The 17,613-nt window shown below is 32.9% G+C and overlaps 2 protein-coding genes across 3 annotated transcripts; one reads left to right on the forward strand and one right to left on the reverse strand.

The window, feature by feature from the left end:
• The first annotated feature begins 1,065 nt into the window (after positions 1-1,065).
• Positions 1,066-7,715, forward strand: LOC120258613 (agamous-like MADS-box protein MADS1). Its single transcript, XM_039266072.1, has 10 exons — positions 1,066-1,134; positions 1,836-1,916; positions 1,969-2,165; positions 6,452-6,533; positions 6,634-6,695; positions 6,777-6,876; positions 6,983-7,024; positions 7,109-7,150; positions 7,240-7,436; positions 7,537-7,715. Exons 1-10 carry the CDS (start codon positions 1,066-1,068, stop codon positions 7,538-7,540), a joined length of 876 nt encoding a protein of 291 aa, XP_039122006.1. The 3' UTR covers positions 7,541-7,715.
• A 1,426-nt stretch (positions 7,716-9,141) lies between these two features.
• LOC120258282 (integrin-linked protein kinase 1-like) lies at positions 9,142-16,746 on the reverse strand. 2 transcript variants are annotated; one of them, XM_039265642.1, is made up of 12 exons: positions 16,334-16,746; positions 16,167-16,241; positions 15,997-16,092; positions 15,092-15,177; positions 14,857-14,977; positions 14,088-14,167; positions 13,815-13,877; positions 13,523-13,641; positions 12,543-12,628; positions 11,436-11,557; positions 10,512-10,623; positions 9,142-9,340 (listed from the first exon to the last, which is right to left on the reverse strand). In XM_039265642.1, the coding sequence occupies exons 1-12, from the start codon at positions 16,649-16,651 to the stop codon at positions 9,281-9,283; spliced, it is 1,338 nt and encodes a 445-aa protein (XP_039121576.1). In that variant the 5' UTR covers positions 16,652-16,746; the 3' UTR covers positions 9,142-9,280. The 2 variants fall into 2 exon arrangements, with proteins under 2 accessions (XP_039121576.1, XP_039121575.1); XM_039265641.1 differs by lacking the exon at positions 9,142-9,340 and adding an exon at positions 9,525-10,020 and having other exon boundaries at positions 16,334-16,744.
• Positions 16,747-17,613: the final 867 nt, after the last annotated feature.

The raw sequence follows: 17,613 nt of genomic DNA on the forward strand, positions 1-17,613 counted from the left end.
TTGCAATGAAACAAAGTTCTTTGTTTGAAGCAAATGGCCGCCAATCTAAAGTAGAATAATAGTTTTCTATATGTGTAACAATTGTTAGGATGATATCCTTTAATCTTTGTGGGCACACTATGAGATATTAATGGAATGCATACAAAAGCTTTTCCATTGTAGGAGTTAAAAAATTAAGCATAACTTAAAATTATAACAATGTGAACAAGGAAAAAATTTAAAAATAAAGAAGAAACATATGATGAACATTAATATGGTAAAAAAGAAAATATATATACAACTTAAGGAAAATCAACTAGGAAGAGACTTATATCTTAAAATGGTCTACTTATGTTTTTAATTTTTATTTTACAATTGAACATTTGCAAAATTGGTTAATATATAGGAGTGAGAGATGATATAATATATATATTAAATATCCTTTACACTTAAAAATAATTTTAATTTGTATTATATAATTTTTCTTAGGTACTCATTTTTAAAATAGTATTTAGGAAGTCTTTTTATATGTAAAGACATATTTTTCTGCCATCCATCATATGGTCATTACTGGGATTATAAATTTTAATAGCCTCTTCTTTTATTGATTTAGTAATATAGTTTTATTCTTTAAAAAATATACGTAAGTCATCGATTCAAGCCATCTATGCTTGATTTGAAAAAAAAAAAAAATATGAAATACAAACTCTCTTATTATATAAGTGGCTTCTTCATGAGAACTTATGAATAATATTTTTCACATGTTACTACTTAGCAATTCTAGATCATTGCCTGCGCGCATAGTTTGGGTTGAGAAATAATGCTCTAATAAAAATATTCATTATGAATGCATGTATTCAATACTTGTAATATGATGCATCCAATTTAGAGTAGAAATTATAACAAAAAGAAAAATGAAGGAAGAAATTGGATGATGTGATCAGAAGGAGGGAATGCATAGTGAGGTAAAGCAAATGCAAGAAAAGCAAGGGAAAAATGGGGGTCATGGTGATGGGAGGGGTGTCATTAATTAGATGAAGGTCACACAAGGTGGGAGCCATGACCTTAAAAATGGAAGGTGAGTAAATGGCACATCAGAGTGGCTTGGGCAACCCTCTCAAAATGAAGGCAAAAGAGGAAAGGAATAGTGGAAAGGCAAGGCAACAAGCACATGGGAGTCAGTTCTCAACACCATTCAGACTATATCAAATCAAGAGGTGTAGGTGATGAAGAATGTGCTCTAATGGACATGTAAACCATGTTCCTAATTTAGCTTCTTCTCCTCCTCCTCCTCCTCCTCCTTTTTCTAATAATAATACACTCACAATATATATATATATATATATATGTATATGTATATACAACCTTTTTCTTCTTAATTTCTTGATGTACAGTAGTGTGTAAACTCTAGTGCAATTCAACTAAAGACTTTTTCCAACAAGCATTATTAATGGTTCACTTATTTAGAGTCACTTTCCACTGTCTTTTCTCTCCACTTTTCCCACTCTTACTTAATCTTCTCAAACTCTTTCATCAACCCCATTGCCAATGCATTCTTGACTTGATAAACCATCATCCTTTCCTTTCCTTTGCTTTCCTTTCCTTTGTTATTGGAGAAGACAACAGTATTTGTTAGTTCAAAGTGTATGAATATTGAGCACCAACTCCTAAAACCAACTCTTTCCTTATTGTATCTATGAATCTCTTTGTCTGGAGAAATAAAGAGAGGTAGATAGATATAGAGAGAGACAGAGAGAGAGAGAGAGAGAGAGAGAGAGAGAGAGAAGGAAAAAAAGAAAGAAAAGGAGATAGCTTGAATCTCACTCTTGCTGCATCTCAATTCTCTTTCTTTTCAGGAAGGTGAAGATCATTGCAAGAAAAAGGCCACAGCTTTCACTCTAACAGCAAAAAAATTTCTTTTTCAGTTTGTGTCAGTTGTATGTATAACTTTGTTTGTTGATGCATGATCCATGTTTTTATAGTTTATAGATTGATCAGGTGAAAGATGGGAGAGGAAAGATAGAGATCAAGAGAATTGAGAACACAACAAATAGGCAAGTGACCTTCTGCAAGAGACGCAATGGTCTCCTCAAGAAAGCTTATGAGCTTTCTGTGCTTTGTGACGCTGAAGTGGCTCTCATCGTCTTCTCTTCTCGTGGCCGTCTCTATGAGTACGCAAACAGCAGGTCTAAACTATTTAACTAATCCTTTAATTCTTTCTCTCTAGTCTCTTCTTTCTTAGATCTTTTGATTCTTTGATAGCATGAATTCAAAGTACCATTTTGGATCACAAGATCAAAAATGGCTACTTCTTTCCTACTCTCTGGAAAAGGTAGCAGTTAAAAAGAAGAAAGGAAGAGAGAAAGAAAGAAAGAAAAACAAAAGAAAGATGAAGTTTTGAGCTTGTATTGAGGGAAAAGATCCAAGCTTTTCCATGTTATCTTCTCTCTCTTTTCCTTCATCTTCTCCCCAACCTCTTCTCCTCTCTCTCTCTCTCTCTCTCTCCCTCATGTCACTTGTCACTCTCTAATTTGCCCATTCCTTAGCCATTACAGTACCATTTCCATTCACAGACGTCACCTCTCCTTCTCTCTCTGGTTTACCATTAGTATAATATATAAATCTTTGAAGAGGTCTGCAAGAAGATTTCCTCCATCTCCTCTCAGCCTGACACTCTTCATTGCCATGATTCTCTCTCTCCCTTTCTCAGTATGTTCATCTTTTCAGAGAGAGAGAGAGAGAGAGAGAGAGAGAGAGAGAGAGAATACTTGGGAGGGAGGGTTGGAATGCATGGGAAGACTACAAAGGCTGTTTGTCAGCTGGTTGAAGAGGGAGGGGGAGACTGACAAGAAGGGACACAGTGGTATGGGGAGGAGGGTAAAGAAGTCATTTTGTATGAATGGTTAGGGTTTTTGCATTGTGGATATCAAGGTGAGAAGGAGGGAAAACAAAGGGTGGCGGTTTTGGCCAATCATATCGTGGGATCCCGTGCCAACGTGGCAGTTGAGAGCCAATCAAATTCTCGAGGAGTCTAAGGTTTCATAGCCTGAGAACCAGCTTGAGTCACTAGACAATCCCTTGCTTTTTTTGTTTTACCTCTTTAATTCGCTCTTCCATTTTTGTTTCCTCTTTCTCTGTGTTTTTCTCCTTTTTCATTTTTCTTTTCGTTGTTTCTTGAAATGCTTGTTTTGGAGTTTTTTTGGAAAATGTCCAAAAAGTTTAGTGTAGGAATTTGAGTGTTAATTTATTATTGTTCATAATGTTGAAATACTTGTTTTGTAAAGAGTTGCATGATTTTTCCCCTTTTTGTTGTGGTTTTGGGAATTAGGGTTTTGCTTTTAGATAAAGGACAATGAAATGGGTGTGGTTAATTTGTTTGGGAAGCAAATGGTTTTGGAATACAAGTTTAGGGTTTCTTAGATCTTACAAAAAAAATTTAATTTGATTTTGGGCCATATGTGCTTCTCCTTATTACTTTTAGTATTTTATTATTGTTCATCATGTTGAATAGATACTTTTTCACTTCATTAATTGAATTTCTTCTGAAGATTGGGAGGTTTTTTTGTTTCTAGACAAAGAGTGTTTCAATAACGAAATATATAGTTTGATTTATTTTTTGGATGGAAATGGTGGATGTATACTAATTCAGTGATTTAAAGTATGAGTTTAGTATAATTTATAGAGTTTTAAAGTTTTCTTTTTGTGCTATATTTGCTTATTTTTATTAATTCTTCAGTACTTTATTATTGTTCAAAATGATGAACTAATGCACTTTATTCTTGTTCTTTTTAGGTTCAAGGAATTAGAGTTTGTCTGATAAGCTTAAAACTAAAATGAAATCATTTGATGTAGTTTTAAAGGCACATGGCCCTTGAGTACTAAAATTTAGGGTTTCTAAAGCTTAAAGTAGTGTTTAGATAGAGAATAAGGGCAGACACAAATCAATTAAGATAATTATAGTTTTCTTCTTCTTCCTTCTTGCATTTGCCTTTTAATATATGAAGAAGTTAATCCATGTGCAGGCTTAGTTTATTCCGGAGATGTTTGGCTCTCAATCTAGAAATAAAAAAGCTACATGAAAACTTTTTAAGTATATATTTATTATTATATATTCACATGAATCTAAAGAGATTAATTGTTGTCTTTGTTTTGATGAATATATATATATATATATATATATGTTATTCTCTCTATTGCTTCATATTGTTATATGGTTATTTAACTTCATCATTCTAAGTACCAAAACAATGTGATTTGTTTCTGGAATTCAACAGTTTAGTATTATGAACATTAATTAAAAAAAAAGGTGTGTTTTCAAAGGTGCCATTTGTTGTCTCTCTATTGTCTCTCATTGTTCGTTAAATTATTCATATTGTTGAACTTTTAACTTCATCTTGTGATATTTTTCCCTTCTTTTTTTTTTCATGTTATCAAAGTGGCTAAGTATTGAATATATAGTTTGTTCTTGAATACTTGATTATGGTTTTTGAAGTTCAAGACTTTAATAATGTAACATATATAATTAGTCTAAAGAAAATTTCATGATTTGAGCCTATAAGGGTGACATTTGAAGAATTTAAAGAGCAAATTTTTTTTTTTTCAAATAGTTGTTTATTCTTCCTAAAGTTCAGGAGTTGATCATTAATGTTCAAAGGAAACTAAATCCTTTTTTGTTTGTGAAATAAGCTGGCCTTTTTCTTAACATTATCATTTGCTTTTGCTTGTAGGTCTTTGTTTTTAAAAAAAGTGCAATATTGAAGTAATGTGATTTATATTGGGGGCAAATGTTATTTGAATAGCATATTAGGTTTCTAAAGTTGATGTGTCTAATTATATTCACTAGAATATAAAATAGAAGTAGGATTTGGGCAGAAATGTCTTTGAATACTAGTTTAATTTAGGGTTTTAAAGTTGAAAATTTTATTAATTTTTACAATGCTTCAAGGAAATTGTTATTTATGATATTATCCTATTTCTTTTTAGTATTGAAAAAGATGAAAATAAACATAATCCGGAATCTATGTCTTATGATCCTTTCTAAATTAGGGTTTCTACTAAATAATAACATGTTTGAGAGTGCATGATGATCCTTTTGATTATAGATAGTTATTTTTAATTTATTTTATATATTGATAAATTTGACAAAAACATACATAGTCAGGGGTGTATGCAGGGCTGAGAATTAAACAACCAGTAATGTGTTTCACTTGGTAACACGGGATTTGGGTTGCAAGCCCACATTTATAACCAAGGATCATTTATCACTACTACATTCAACCGATTTCAAATTTGGGCAATGAAATACCTACACTAATTGCTTTCACATTAAAACTAATGTCTTTGGACATACAGTTATACATGATATATATATATATATATATATATATGTGTGTGTGTGTGTGTGTGACAATGGATGTGGTTTATTAGAAGAACTTAAGGTTGCTCTTCTAATTAGAAATTATCAAGTTTAGGGTAGTTCAAGTTTTTCCATGATATGCATACAATTTAATCATGATGTCATTTAAGAATGAACTATATAGATATAGACGAAATTTTGGTGTTATGGAGTAAGGGTATTTTGTGATTGAAGAGATGAAATTATTGGGTTTAGAGTTTAAGATCAATAATAATTAGGATATGCATACAATTTAATTTCAAAATTTTCTAATTCTGGTTCAAGAAATAAGAGTTTGTTTGTGATCAAAGAGAAGAAAAAAGTCAAGTTTAGGCTTTATCATCTCTAAGATCATGATATACATAACATTTGATTGTTGAGCTAAAAAAAATTATTATTCAATGAATTTGGTTTCTTCATGAATAAAGAGGGTTATGATTAGCTTAAGGATTTAGGGCCAGTTTCTTACTAATTAGTATTATTTAGGGTTAAGGTTTTCTCTGTTATTTTGATTTCATTTTTTTCTTTATAATTTCTTCCAAATCATCAAAATACCTCAAAAGTTTTGATCAGCTTATTTATTGATCAATTTACCGAATTAGAGCATCAGTATTAATTTGAGCATATATTGTAACTGAAACTTTAAATATATGCTTCTTTTAAGTCAAAACCAGTAGCCATGAGTAACCATATTCATGGTTATGTAAACAGTGTCATCTTATGAATTTTTTAATCAAAACAACCACTACACAGACAATGTATATATCTGTGTTAATAATGTTAATAATGCTAATAGTACTGAATGCTTGTTTTACAAAGGTAAATTGTCTTTAGGGGTATAATTTTTCAGAAAATAAGTGATGACTTAAAGCTTGTAACTCTTTGTTATTTGCTTACATTATATTTTATGAGCAAGGAAATTGCTTGTACTTTCAAGACCTTTATCACAAGAAATATTTATATTTCTTTCATTAGACTGTATGATAATTGCAATTAGTAGAAAGAAAAGGAAATTCATTCTTGTTTTTGGAACTTTGGATGAATTATTAACCACTAAAATTTATTGTTTAATTGCAGTGTGAGGACAACTATTGAGAGGTACAAGAAAGCATGTTCTGGATCTCCAAACACTGGATCAATCAAGGAAGCTGATTCACAAGTAAAAGTTCTGCATTTTTACCCTAGTCTGATTCATTATATTAGAAGAATTATTTCAACCAAGAAATGCCCATAAACTTAAAGTATCACTAATTTTTCAGTACTACCAACAAGAAGCATCCAAACTGAGGCAGCAAATCACCAACTTGCAGAATTCCAATAGGTAAAAATCTCACAGAAAAACTTCACCACATTCTAATCAATGATACTTTCATAGAAGTAACCAATAAGCTAAAACATGTAGGAATTTAATGGGTGAAGCTCTTAGCACCATGAGTCTCAGAGACTTGAAGCAACTGGAGAACAGATTGGAGAAAGGCATCAGCAAAATCAGAACCAAAAAGGTAAATATATATACATATATAAATATGTTTATACTTTCTCTCCACACACAGTTCATACCTTCAATATATATATTTTTCCTTAAATTCTTGCTCTAAATCTTGTCAGAATGAGTTGTTATATGCTGAAGTAGAGTACATGCAGAAAAGGGTAAGTATAAATCCATTTGATCAGACATGAATTAGATGAACTCTTGACTGTTTTCTGATGAAAATTTTTTATCAAACATTGCAGGAAATTGAGTTGCAGAATGATAACATGTACTTAAGGAACAAGGTGACTGCATGATTTATGGATTAATAATGTAGTGTAATTTATTGAAGATCTCTGTTGTTGTGATTTTTACTGATAAAGCATTAATGCAGATTACTGAAAATGAAAGAGTGCAGCAGCAAATGAGCATGCTGCCGGGAAATACAATGATGACAATGACGATGTCTAGCACACCTGCTTATGAACTGATGCCTCCATTTGATGCTCGTGGATTCCTTCAAGTGAATTTAATGGAACAAAATCAGCATTATTCTCACCAGCAGCAGCAACAGACAACATTGCAACTTGGGTACATATATACGTACTTGAATTTTTCAGATTCATGAATTTGTATTTTTAGTGTTATTTGACCATGCATATTTTTTTTTTTTTCTGTTGATGTTTTTCAGGTGATTAAAGTGGAGGTTTGATGTTAATCAATATATAAATATGTGTGTGTGGTTTTAATTTGTGGAATCTAATTAAGGGGACATAAAATTTATATTGTTTGAAGACTGTAACTTATAAAGAGTTTCAACTTGGTTGTCTTTGGAATGCTCTATGGAATTTAACGCTTTGTTTTCATGCACGAGTACCTTTAATTATAACCTGATTGTTTTTGCCTTTTTTTTTTAAAATATTACCAAGGTAAAACTTATAAATCTTTAGTTTATGTTTTAGTGTGTTTGCTCTTATAAGCTTATATTGGTAAGTTAGAATAGTAGAAGTGGTATGCATGCAATTGTGAAGTTCCAGGGGGCATATGCGTCTGAAAACAACCTTAATTATTAGCTTGATGCTCAATAAGAAAACCTTTATTTTAAGATGTATATATACATAAGGAACAGAAACGTAAATTTAATCTTTAAATACTCTAAAAGTAAATACATTTTTAATATTGGTGGAATATTATTTGTTTATAAACAATCTGGCTTACTTATTGTATAGTAATATAAAGAGAGATTTGCTTGCTTTTCTGACATCATATGTACTCATTTTATATTTTCATGGACCATATTAACACTTGACCATTAATACCAATGATCAAGTAGTTTATTGATGATTAGAGACAGACCAAGCGGTTAATTGATATGTGAGTTTCTATTAAAATTTTTCACAAGTGATAAAAAGTTCAAATCACAAATAAAAACATATTTTTTGAAATGTGAGTAGTGATTATACGTGGACGGTCACATCGCCCATGTGTGCTCAGCTTTGCCCCCACTTGCTTCATTGAGGCTTGTGCATTCGCTTGTTTTTTTTTGTGATCTACTCGTTTATCATGGCAAAAACACTTAAACCATGCATTTATGAGAAACATGATATCCAGCGTGAAGTAACTAAGGATTAGATAATTGTAGTGTCATGCAAGGAATGTTTAGGAGATGAATTCAAATTAAACGACCCAAGTAAATTAAACTTGTTGAAATATTTCCATAGAATAACGCTCAGTGAGCTAAAAAATAATGTCCATATTATTCAAGCCAATTGATATTGATGTATAGAAAACTTAAGTAACAACAATCACCCTTGCAATAAGTTAGTTGTAGTTCATTCTTCTTTCTACTCAAAGATAAAAGGGTTCAAATCCTATAACTTATCTACAATTCTTTATTTAAAAAAAAAAATCCATGAACCCTTGGACGACCAAAAGTTTTTCTTTGTCCATGAGAGGAAATTCAAGTAGGAAGTCATTACTCATTATCTAATGATATATATAGCCTATAGGTTTACCCAACCGGCTGGGGTGACAATTTAAATAATAAAACTTAGCATGAGTTAAGATTGTATATATCTTCGATTTATATCACTTGGTCTATATTAGAAACATAAAAAGATTACCCCCAACTTACATGATCCAAGTGATGCGTTTTTACATGGCGGTGGTAATAGAGCACAACCAATAAGAAGATACTTCAGCCAGTTCCAATTAAAATAAGAACAAAATTTTTAAAAAAAATTTCGGAATTAAAAGTGAAGATACAAAAAAAAATTAATTTCATTATTCTGATCTACAAAGGTGTCATAAGCATTATGAATGATTATACTTTATCAAGTTTAGTGGAGAAATTTGTAGGTGTATTTTATTAAGCTCGTTATTACAAGTATAGCAACTAAAATAGTTCGTGAATACATATAAGTTTTCAGTTTGAGTCAACAAACCCTCGCAGAGTCACCACACAGACAAGAGATCAAGATGCAATGAGAAGAGACCTGTATCAATAGTTCAATAATAATCAGAAAATCATGAAACATTAAAACAATAACTGCAAATAATTCAGAATAAATAAAAAATCATCATAGGAACAGAAAAGGTATCAATGAATTATTCACAAAGTTATCCAAAAGTGAAAAAAATATCAAACATCAACAGTCTTGAAATGCCAAACATAACACGTACAGTAACAAGAATAACTTAACACTTTAACCAAATGTCTGGATAAACCAGAGTTTGTCAAATTACATGTCATTCTACATTACCAGACGTGTTAAAAAGGCCTACAAAACCACACATAAATCCTCTGAAAAACAAAATGTTCGGCCTTTTCAGCACGTCTTGTTTCAGACAAGCAACTTATTTAAGAGCGGAAAAATTGAATCCACCACTGCAACAAATAATAATTTTTGTGCCAGCAACAATATTAAGAGAAATAAGGAACCTGTACAAACCACTCTAATTTGAAACCATGAACCAGAACGACAACTTGCGGAGGAACAGCACTACAAAATGGAAATAGCTGGAACAGTTTGTCCATTCTGAAATCCATATATAGCATGCCAGCAATTTGAATCATTGATCAAAAACGAGATGACGAGGATGAAAGGCTGCTAGGATTAGTTTGATCTTTCTTCCACAAGTTCTCTATGTTCTGAAACCATTTATGAGGTCTAATCTGATGAATGCAGGAGACAAACCAAATATCAGTCAGTCTCGTTGTACATAAAAAGCAAGGTACAAGCAAGGTGTTCCTTCTAAGGTAAATCCAAATAGAGCTTGTGGTAAAAACAAAGCTGCTCAAAGTCAAATTGAGTATAGCTACCTATCTATAAACATTACCATTGCCAAAACGGAATGCCTGAAAAATTAAATGACATGATTTTCTATTTGTAAGTTAGTGTTTGTAAACAGGTGTATAATGTATGCTATTTTACATATACCATCTGAATCCTGCAAAGCGAAGATCCGTAGCACAATATAATAATACCAAAGAGATCCTGCAGTAAATGAGTATGTTAAGTGTGAACCTAAACAGCAACCCTAACCCCATAGAAGCAGCCCAAATCATAACAGCCACCAATATTATGTTTCTGAGAATAGTATCAATCAATGTTCATAAAACAGAAAAGGCATTTTCCAAAGCATACATGAAAGACAGAAATTTACCGTCCATCGCTTCTTATGAGCAATCCGCTTTTGAACACAAGTCAGCCTGTCTATTATTTCTCTGAAAGTTGGTCTCTCAGCAGGGTTTTCACTCCAGCTTTCTTCAATCAACCTAGAAAAATAAGAATCCCGAGAAGCTGAATACATCTAGCAAAAAGTGAAAATGACCGCATGACCGCATACAGCAGGGTACATGCAAACTTGGCATAAGGAACACCAGGCAGGAAAAAAAGAACCTAAATTATCCACAGATTGTTGTAAGCAATGCAGACTTGTGGAAATTTTGTCCAGAATAAATGGGATGATACAGACAAGAAGCAATGAACCACAAAACATAGCATAATCCAGGTCAATATAGATGGTTCAGGAAAGGCCAGGTTGAGTTGATTCATAAGCATGTTCTATCAAGAAATTAATGGGATCAGATTGGGACAATTGGGTTCGGCAAAACAAATCAGAATGGGATTGGGTTAGATCTATTGAATAAGGTAACAATTTCTGCAAAGATCAACCGAGCTCATTCCCACAATTTTGCAGATCAACATGATATATGCAGCACAATGAAATTCAAAGCCGTGCTTTAAACAATTAAACCTAAATTTTAAATATGTGTTCCAATAAAAAGACCAGATACTTGAACATGCTATGATGAAGAACTGCAGAATACTTGAATGGTAGACATGGATAATCTCATAGATACTAAGAATGATAAGAGTCAAAATACTTAAATGATATTTTAAGAGCCACCCTAAAAACGCCCTAAAAAAGGGCTCTCATGAGACATTCAAACAAACTGAATCAGACAGCAGATAAACTTGAGCAGATTGAACACAAAATCCAGCATAAAAACTGCAGATATGAATAATGTTTTGATATCCTTGGTTCACTTAAAAGAAAGAAAAATCCATGCCATTGAAGACTTACTCTTTCAATCCATAGGAGTAGAATTTAGCTGAAGCTTGAAAAGGTGGTCTCTCTTTCGAAGCATATGCTTTTGGTATTTCATTGTCTTGTTTGTCAGCAAAAGGCGGGTGCCCCTCAATCATCTGGATATCATGAAGCAGAAGGAACATAAAATGCCAGATATAGGTAGCTGTGAACTCTTAGAAAAAAAGTTTGTGAAGACAGTGGAAATACAGATAAATACTTTAAAACAACTAAAGTAAATGAGCACAAGCATAAACATGAAATGCTGTTAACAGAAGTTTTAACTTTCAAGCAAACACTACTTTTAAGCAGCTAAAGGAAAATAACTAATGAAACTAATCACGACACAAAAAATAAAGCAAAGATAAACTCATATCTCCCAAGACAATTCAACTTAGGTAGTAGCTTGTTTATATCCACTTAGAAACTATTTCCATACTGGAATTCCTTAGATACTTTTGCCAATCATCAAGCAAATGTATGACGCAGGCAGTACATATACATATATGGGCATCTGATATATTTCAAACACCAATAAGCCATCATGTGGGAGATGTTACATAACACAGGCCCAAAAAAGTAAAAGAGTTGCACTTCTGATTACATCAGACTTCCTTCAACATAAACATAAATGGACAAGGAATATGGGAACATCTCTTTTCATGACAAAAGTGTGTACCTCAACACATTACAGAACAATATATGAAAAGATTCACTAACAAGGTTTAGAGATCATACGTATGAGAGACATTTTCATTCAATAATCAACCTTACGGTGACTTGTGCACTTGTTTCCTGTGTATTTACCATAAAAACTTAAAAGCAATTCTGTACTCTAGACTTCAATGCATTAGAACTAAGCATCAAAAACCATTTCACAGAGTCACAGTTAAAACTGGATTTATAGAGATGAAACACTGATTGAATCATCATACTTTATATTATATTGAACAGCAACTCCATAAAAGACAGAACAATATACCTAGGTAAGCAGTGGCAACTAAACTGTAGTTTAAAATTAGATAACTGATGCAACAGACCATGCTAGCCAGTATTAAGCAAGCTTCAACTTATACAAAATACTTCACAAGATCAGAATTTTACCTCTTGCAAAATCAATGCAAATGAGAACACATCCACTTTTATGTCATATTCTCTATTGTGAAAAACTTCTGGAGCTACATACCTGCCTGTACATAAAATTGAACATGTTTTAATTTCACCAAAAAGTATACATTAAAGTTTGGAGTTACATGCTTAAAAACAACAATTTATCTTAGTTTTCCGGCACTTTCATTTTTCATATTTGACAACATATTGGTGATGCGTACAATTTTGTACAAAAGGAATCCATAAACTGGATCCTTGATCACTTACGTAACCACTAGTTATATCCTAAATTAGAAGTCACAGTTGTTACAGGCCATAACAGTACAAATAGGAGACTCCCATGTATCAGAGTTGCAAATATTATTATGGTTCATCAGATTCTACCAACAAAAGTTCAGCTCATGTCAAGATATATAGCAAAAGAGTATATGTGATGTCATTACTGCTGTTCTGTATGTTGGAGAGAATGAGGGCATTCCTGATTGACTAGGTATATTCATTTCTTCCGCCCACAAAATGAACTTGTCCATTATATTTTTACCTTCAAGAGTAAACACTTACATGTGTTCAATTCCATGTTAACAAGACCCAGTTCTTCCAAGTAAAATGCCAATTACACAAATGAAGAGATGACATGAAGAGTACTATGCTATGCAGTTTTGTACGAGGACTGAACACAGATCAGGCATGTAAAGGACAATATAATATTCAGCAGAAAAAGCATGCACTCATTTATATTTTCCCACATCTGGCATTCCTTACCTTTTAATGCTTCAGTTCACAAGCTTTTAGTACACATAAGCATGTACACACTAATGTGTCTAGAGACAGCAGAAGACTCTTCAAGGTTAAAATATAAGAATAAAAAATGAAGCAGCACGGATTAAAATTCAATTGTTCTAAAATGCACAAATTTTAAAACTTTAAGTCAGATGACCAAAAATAGAAAGAAAATATGAAGGATATAAACTCACAGGCACTGTCTTGACCCATAAGTGCTCTATCCTCCCCAACAGTATCAACTACTGTCAGCAATTTACTAACTCCAAAGTCTGCAACTTTCAAATGTCCAGAATCATCCCGCAATATATTCCTGTTATCTTAAAAAATGGAAAGTGATTTTTTTTTTTTTTGGTGATAAAAGGAAAGTTAATAGGTTCAAATAACAGATAATTACATAAATAGTGATGGCAAAATATTGCGAACGTATAATATAACAGTATGCAGAATGGAAGAAAATCACAGGATAATAATGGATTTACTCACGAAGGCTCTAGATCACGGTGAATGATAGGTTCCGGTTTATGCTCGTGCAAATAATTCATTCCTCTGGCAAATGTGATAAATAAAGTTTAAGCTTGTATTTATTTGAACTGAAGAGAAAGGACAAGTTCACTGCAAAAAGCAAAGACCTAAACAATAACAGACAATTGCCATTTCAGAAGATGGCAAAAGCATTTATGCAAACAACAATTGTAGTTCAAAATGTTTCATCCAATTTTGCTAATGAGCTCAAGCATTAATTAAGTATTAACAAACCTGGCAATATCAAGAGCAAATTTAACTGCTATATCTGGCTTCAACGCACCCTTCCTTCTTAAGAAATCACGAAGATCACCCTACATGAAAGACAAAAACAAAGTCAAAAGTTTTCTTGTTCTGAGCATAACTAAGTTGACCCAAGCAACATCACATGGTAAGTCAAATCAAGATTCAACGAAAACAGAAGGAAAACATAACCAAAACTAGAAGGAATCTTTTCAAATTATTTGTTGTTCAATGACATAAACAGATTGATATGCCACTTGTATAATTTAGAAAATAAAAGCAATTGAAAAACAGAGACAAAGCATCATATGCATTTACATATCACATACATTATCACATTATCAGACAAAACAGCATGTGGTATTGATGAACATGCTGCAACTGTTTTTCATACGGTAATGATCATTAAGGGGATGATTAGTTGGGGGATTAAAATATAAGATTAAGAAAATATTTATCAAATATTGGGCTGGAGAGAATTTTTATTTGAGTTAACCAAGGTTTTGACTTAATTAATACTAATAAAACTAAATATTTTAAAATTAAAATTTACTTTTCTAAATAATAATAGATTTATATTAATATTAACAAAATTTTAAAAGTTAATTCTCATAAAATAGATTTATAAGTTTTTCCAGCTTGTTTGATTGGGACTTATCCCCCAACCAAACATGGCATAAAGTTATAATAATAAAAAATGAAAAAAATAATTCAAAGAAAAACAACTTGTTTATGTTAATATAAGAGGTCTGGAATCAACCTTGGGCAAATATTCTGTAACAATCATCATCGGACTACTTTGGGTGACCGCACCCAAAAATTGAACAACATTAGGATGCCGTATTTGCTGGAGCAATGCAAGCTCATCTCTGAATGCCCTTCTAGATAAAGGAAAAAAGAGAAATAAGATATGTAAAAAAAAAATGGCAAACCTCCAAGAAACAAATGAACAAAATAATAGAGAAAGATCAAACTTTTTCAAAGAACAAACCTACACTTTATCCTCCTTGGTTAAAAGCTCTTCACTGAGTGTTTTAACAGCAACTTGAATACCACGCCATGTTGCCATCCGAAATGTTCCCTGAAAGAAGTAATCTTCAACAATAACTTCAGAGACTAAGAATAAATCATAACTAATATGAATTCAGTTAACAGTCCAGAAATCGAATAGGTGACAAATTGCTAAGAAGGCAGAGTAAGAGCAGACTGCAGTTTGTAAGAATTCTTTTTTATGGTCTCACATAACTTACAAATCATGGAATATATGTAGATAGAGATTCGTTAGAAATATGGTATTGCCAGCTTTGTATTCTACAACAGAATTGGCAAAACCATAGGATATCAAATTCAAAGGCTACAGCATAGAACAGCATCAAGATTTGATTATCAGACTTTGATAAATCATTAGAATGGGCAGGATCAAAACCATTACAAAGACATGACTGTTAAAACTCAAGAGAAACATATGAGTAATTCTGTAAACAACAAAACAAGTCAGATAATGAATTGAAAGACAAAGATCTAATTGTAGTTTAAAAGGAATACTGTTATATTACTTTCAACAAAACAAGTCAGATAACTACGTTGACTATTCAAGTTCTGTGAATGTAAGCATCAAAATTGCCTGGAAATATGCCAGGTCAAAGAGAAGTATCATTGCATCAATATGCAGCACATGACAATAGAAAAGTTACTAAAATTCCTAAAAAGCATCTAAGGTAACATAGCAGCCAAAGAAAAACTATCTCAGAAATAAAATAACAGTTTACTAACTAAGATAGCTACAACCTACTAGATATTAGATACTGGCTAAATAACACGAAATTCCAAAAGGATGCACATAAAAAAAAATAAAAAAATCCCAAATTCATTCACAGAAACAAAATGAGGCAAATGGTACCTTAGTTATACCAACACTATTGGTTAAATCAAGCTCTTTTGCATCTATCTCATATTCTGGAACTTCACGGGCATTCTTAACATGCATTGGAGCAATCTGAACAAGATGAAAAGCTCAAGCATGAATAAAACTGACAAAGCTAAATTGAAAGAGGAAAATAACACTGATACCTTAATTCTGGCACCATTTTTCTCCAAAATCTTGATGACATCATGTTGTTTATAGTGTATTGCATCTGCAAGAGGCTGGCGAAGAGAATCACAGACTAAACCAAATCTCTAAAATCAAGATAAGAACAAACAATAAAAAAAACTTTCAAAGAAGCATCAGGCCATACTGTGCTTCCCCAGCGGTCCTCTGGGTCAACCTTGGCGCCACTTTTCAACAGCAGCTCGACGACATCGGCGAGGCCCTGGCAAGCAGCAACGTGCAGCGCCGTACGACCATCGATGTCCTGGAAGTTCACATCGACCCCGGAGTCCAAGAGGTCGATGATGCCTTCGAGATTGCCCTCGTTAGAAAGGTACATGAGGCGGATGTTGGCGTTGATCTCGGGCGGGACCTCGTCGGCGGCGGCGGAGTGGTCATCGGCGTGGTCGGGAGCAAGGGATGACTGCCTACCAAGTGTGAAGCGGCCAGTAGAGGCGGAATCCATGTCCGGATGCCAAGGATGGAACCCTAGATCTCGGGAGACGGAGACGCGGGGATGATGGTAAGACCGCGGAGCAGAGGAAGGACTTGTTACTAATACGGCGGAGTGGGAACGGGCTTCTAGAAGGGAATATTTTTGTAGCTAATATTTCTCAAAATTAAATATCTGGAATGCTATATGTACTACATTTGGAAAAAATTTAAATTATTGTTTTTTTCACACACACACAGGCGTTGAGAAAATTCCTTCAAATTTGTTTTAGCGTGTGGTCCGGACTCCGGGGTAAAGTAGTTTTGTACCCGAAAAAGGATGGAATGTCAGGAAAGCTCCATTTACTCTTACAATAGATTTCATTTGTTTGCTGGAAAAATTGTAGTCCAGCTCATTACACCAAATAGCAGAGATTAAGAAAAACTTTAATCTTTAAAAAGGGATAATTTGTACTTGTCAACAAGGCGAAAAGGATTACGGAACTAATCATATTTGCTCATACACCTTTGCAAATATTATATGCATAAAATAATCCTACCATTTATGTGCATCATTTTGACTCAAAATATAAGTAAGAATTCTAAAAACGACCGCCTCTTTTCTATTCCAATATTATGGTAATGAAATAGGGCAATAGTTTCTAGATATTTAGAAGGTATCTATGCAATGCATTGACCGAAATGCTCAAATCAGAACAGAAGTGTTCAAAGTGTTAAAAGAAAGTTGAATTTGCATGTCTCTTTAGCACACCGAAAGGACCAAATGAAGCACACAGCCTGGGGCATATCGATTTCCAGCAAATTTTCTTTAAAAAAAAAACACAAAGAGCAAACATACAAACCAGACAGGTATTGTATAGGTTGATTGCCACGAATGGAAGGTTCCACATCAATTTAATCTAGCAACAATGCAACGTCAACTCTGTATTTAGACATGCCAACGACCTTCAGGTCTATTGGTACACGGATCGCCGA

The sequence above is a fragment of the Dioscorea cayenensis genome, chromosome 4 (assembly GCF_009730915.1).
Source record: "Dioscorea cayenensis subsp. rotundata cultivar TDr96_F1 chromosome 4, TDr96_F1_v2_PseudoChromosome.rev07_lg8_w22 25.fasta, whole genome shotgun sequence".
Lineage (NCBI taxonomy): Eukaryota > Viridiplantae > Streptophyta > Magnoliopsida > Dioscoreales > Dioscoreaceae > Dioscorea > Dioscorea cayenensis.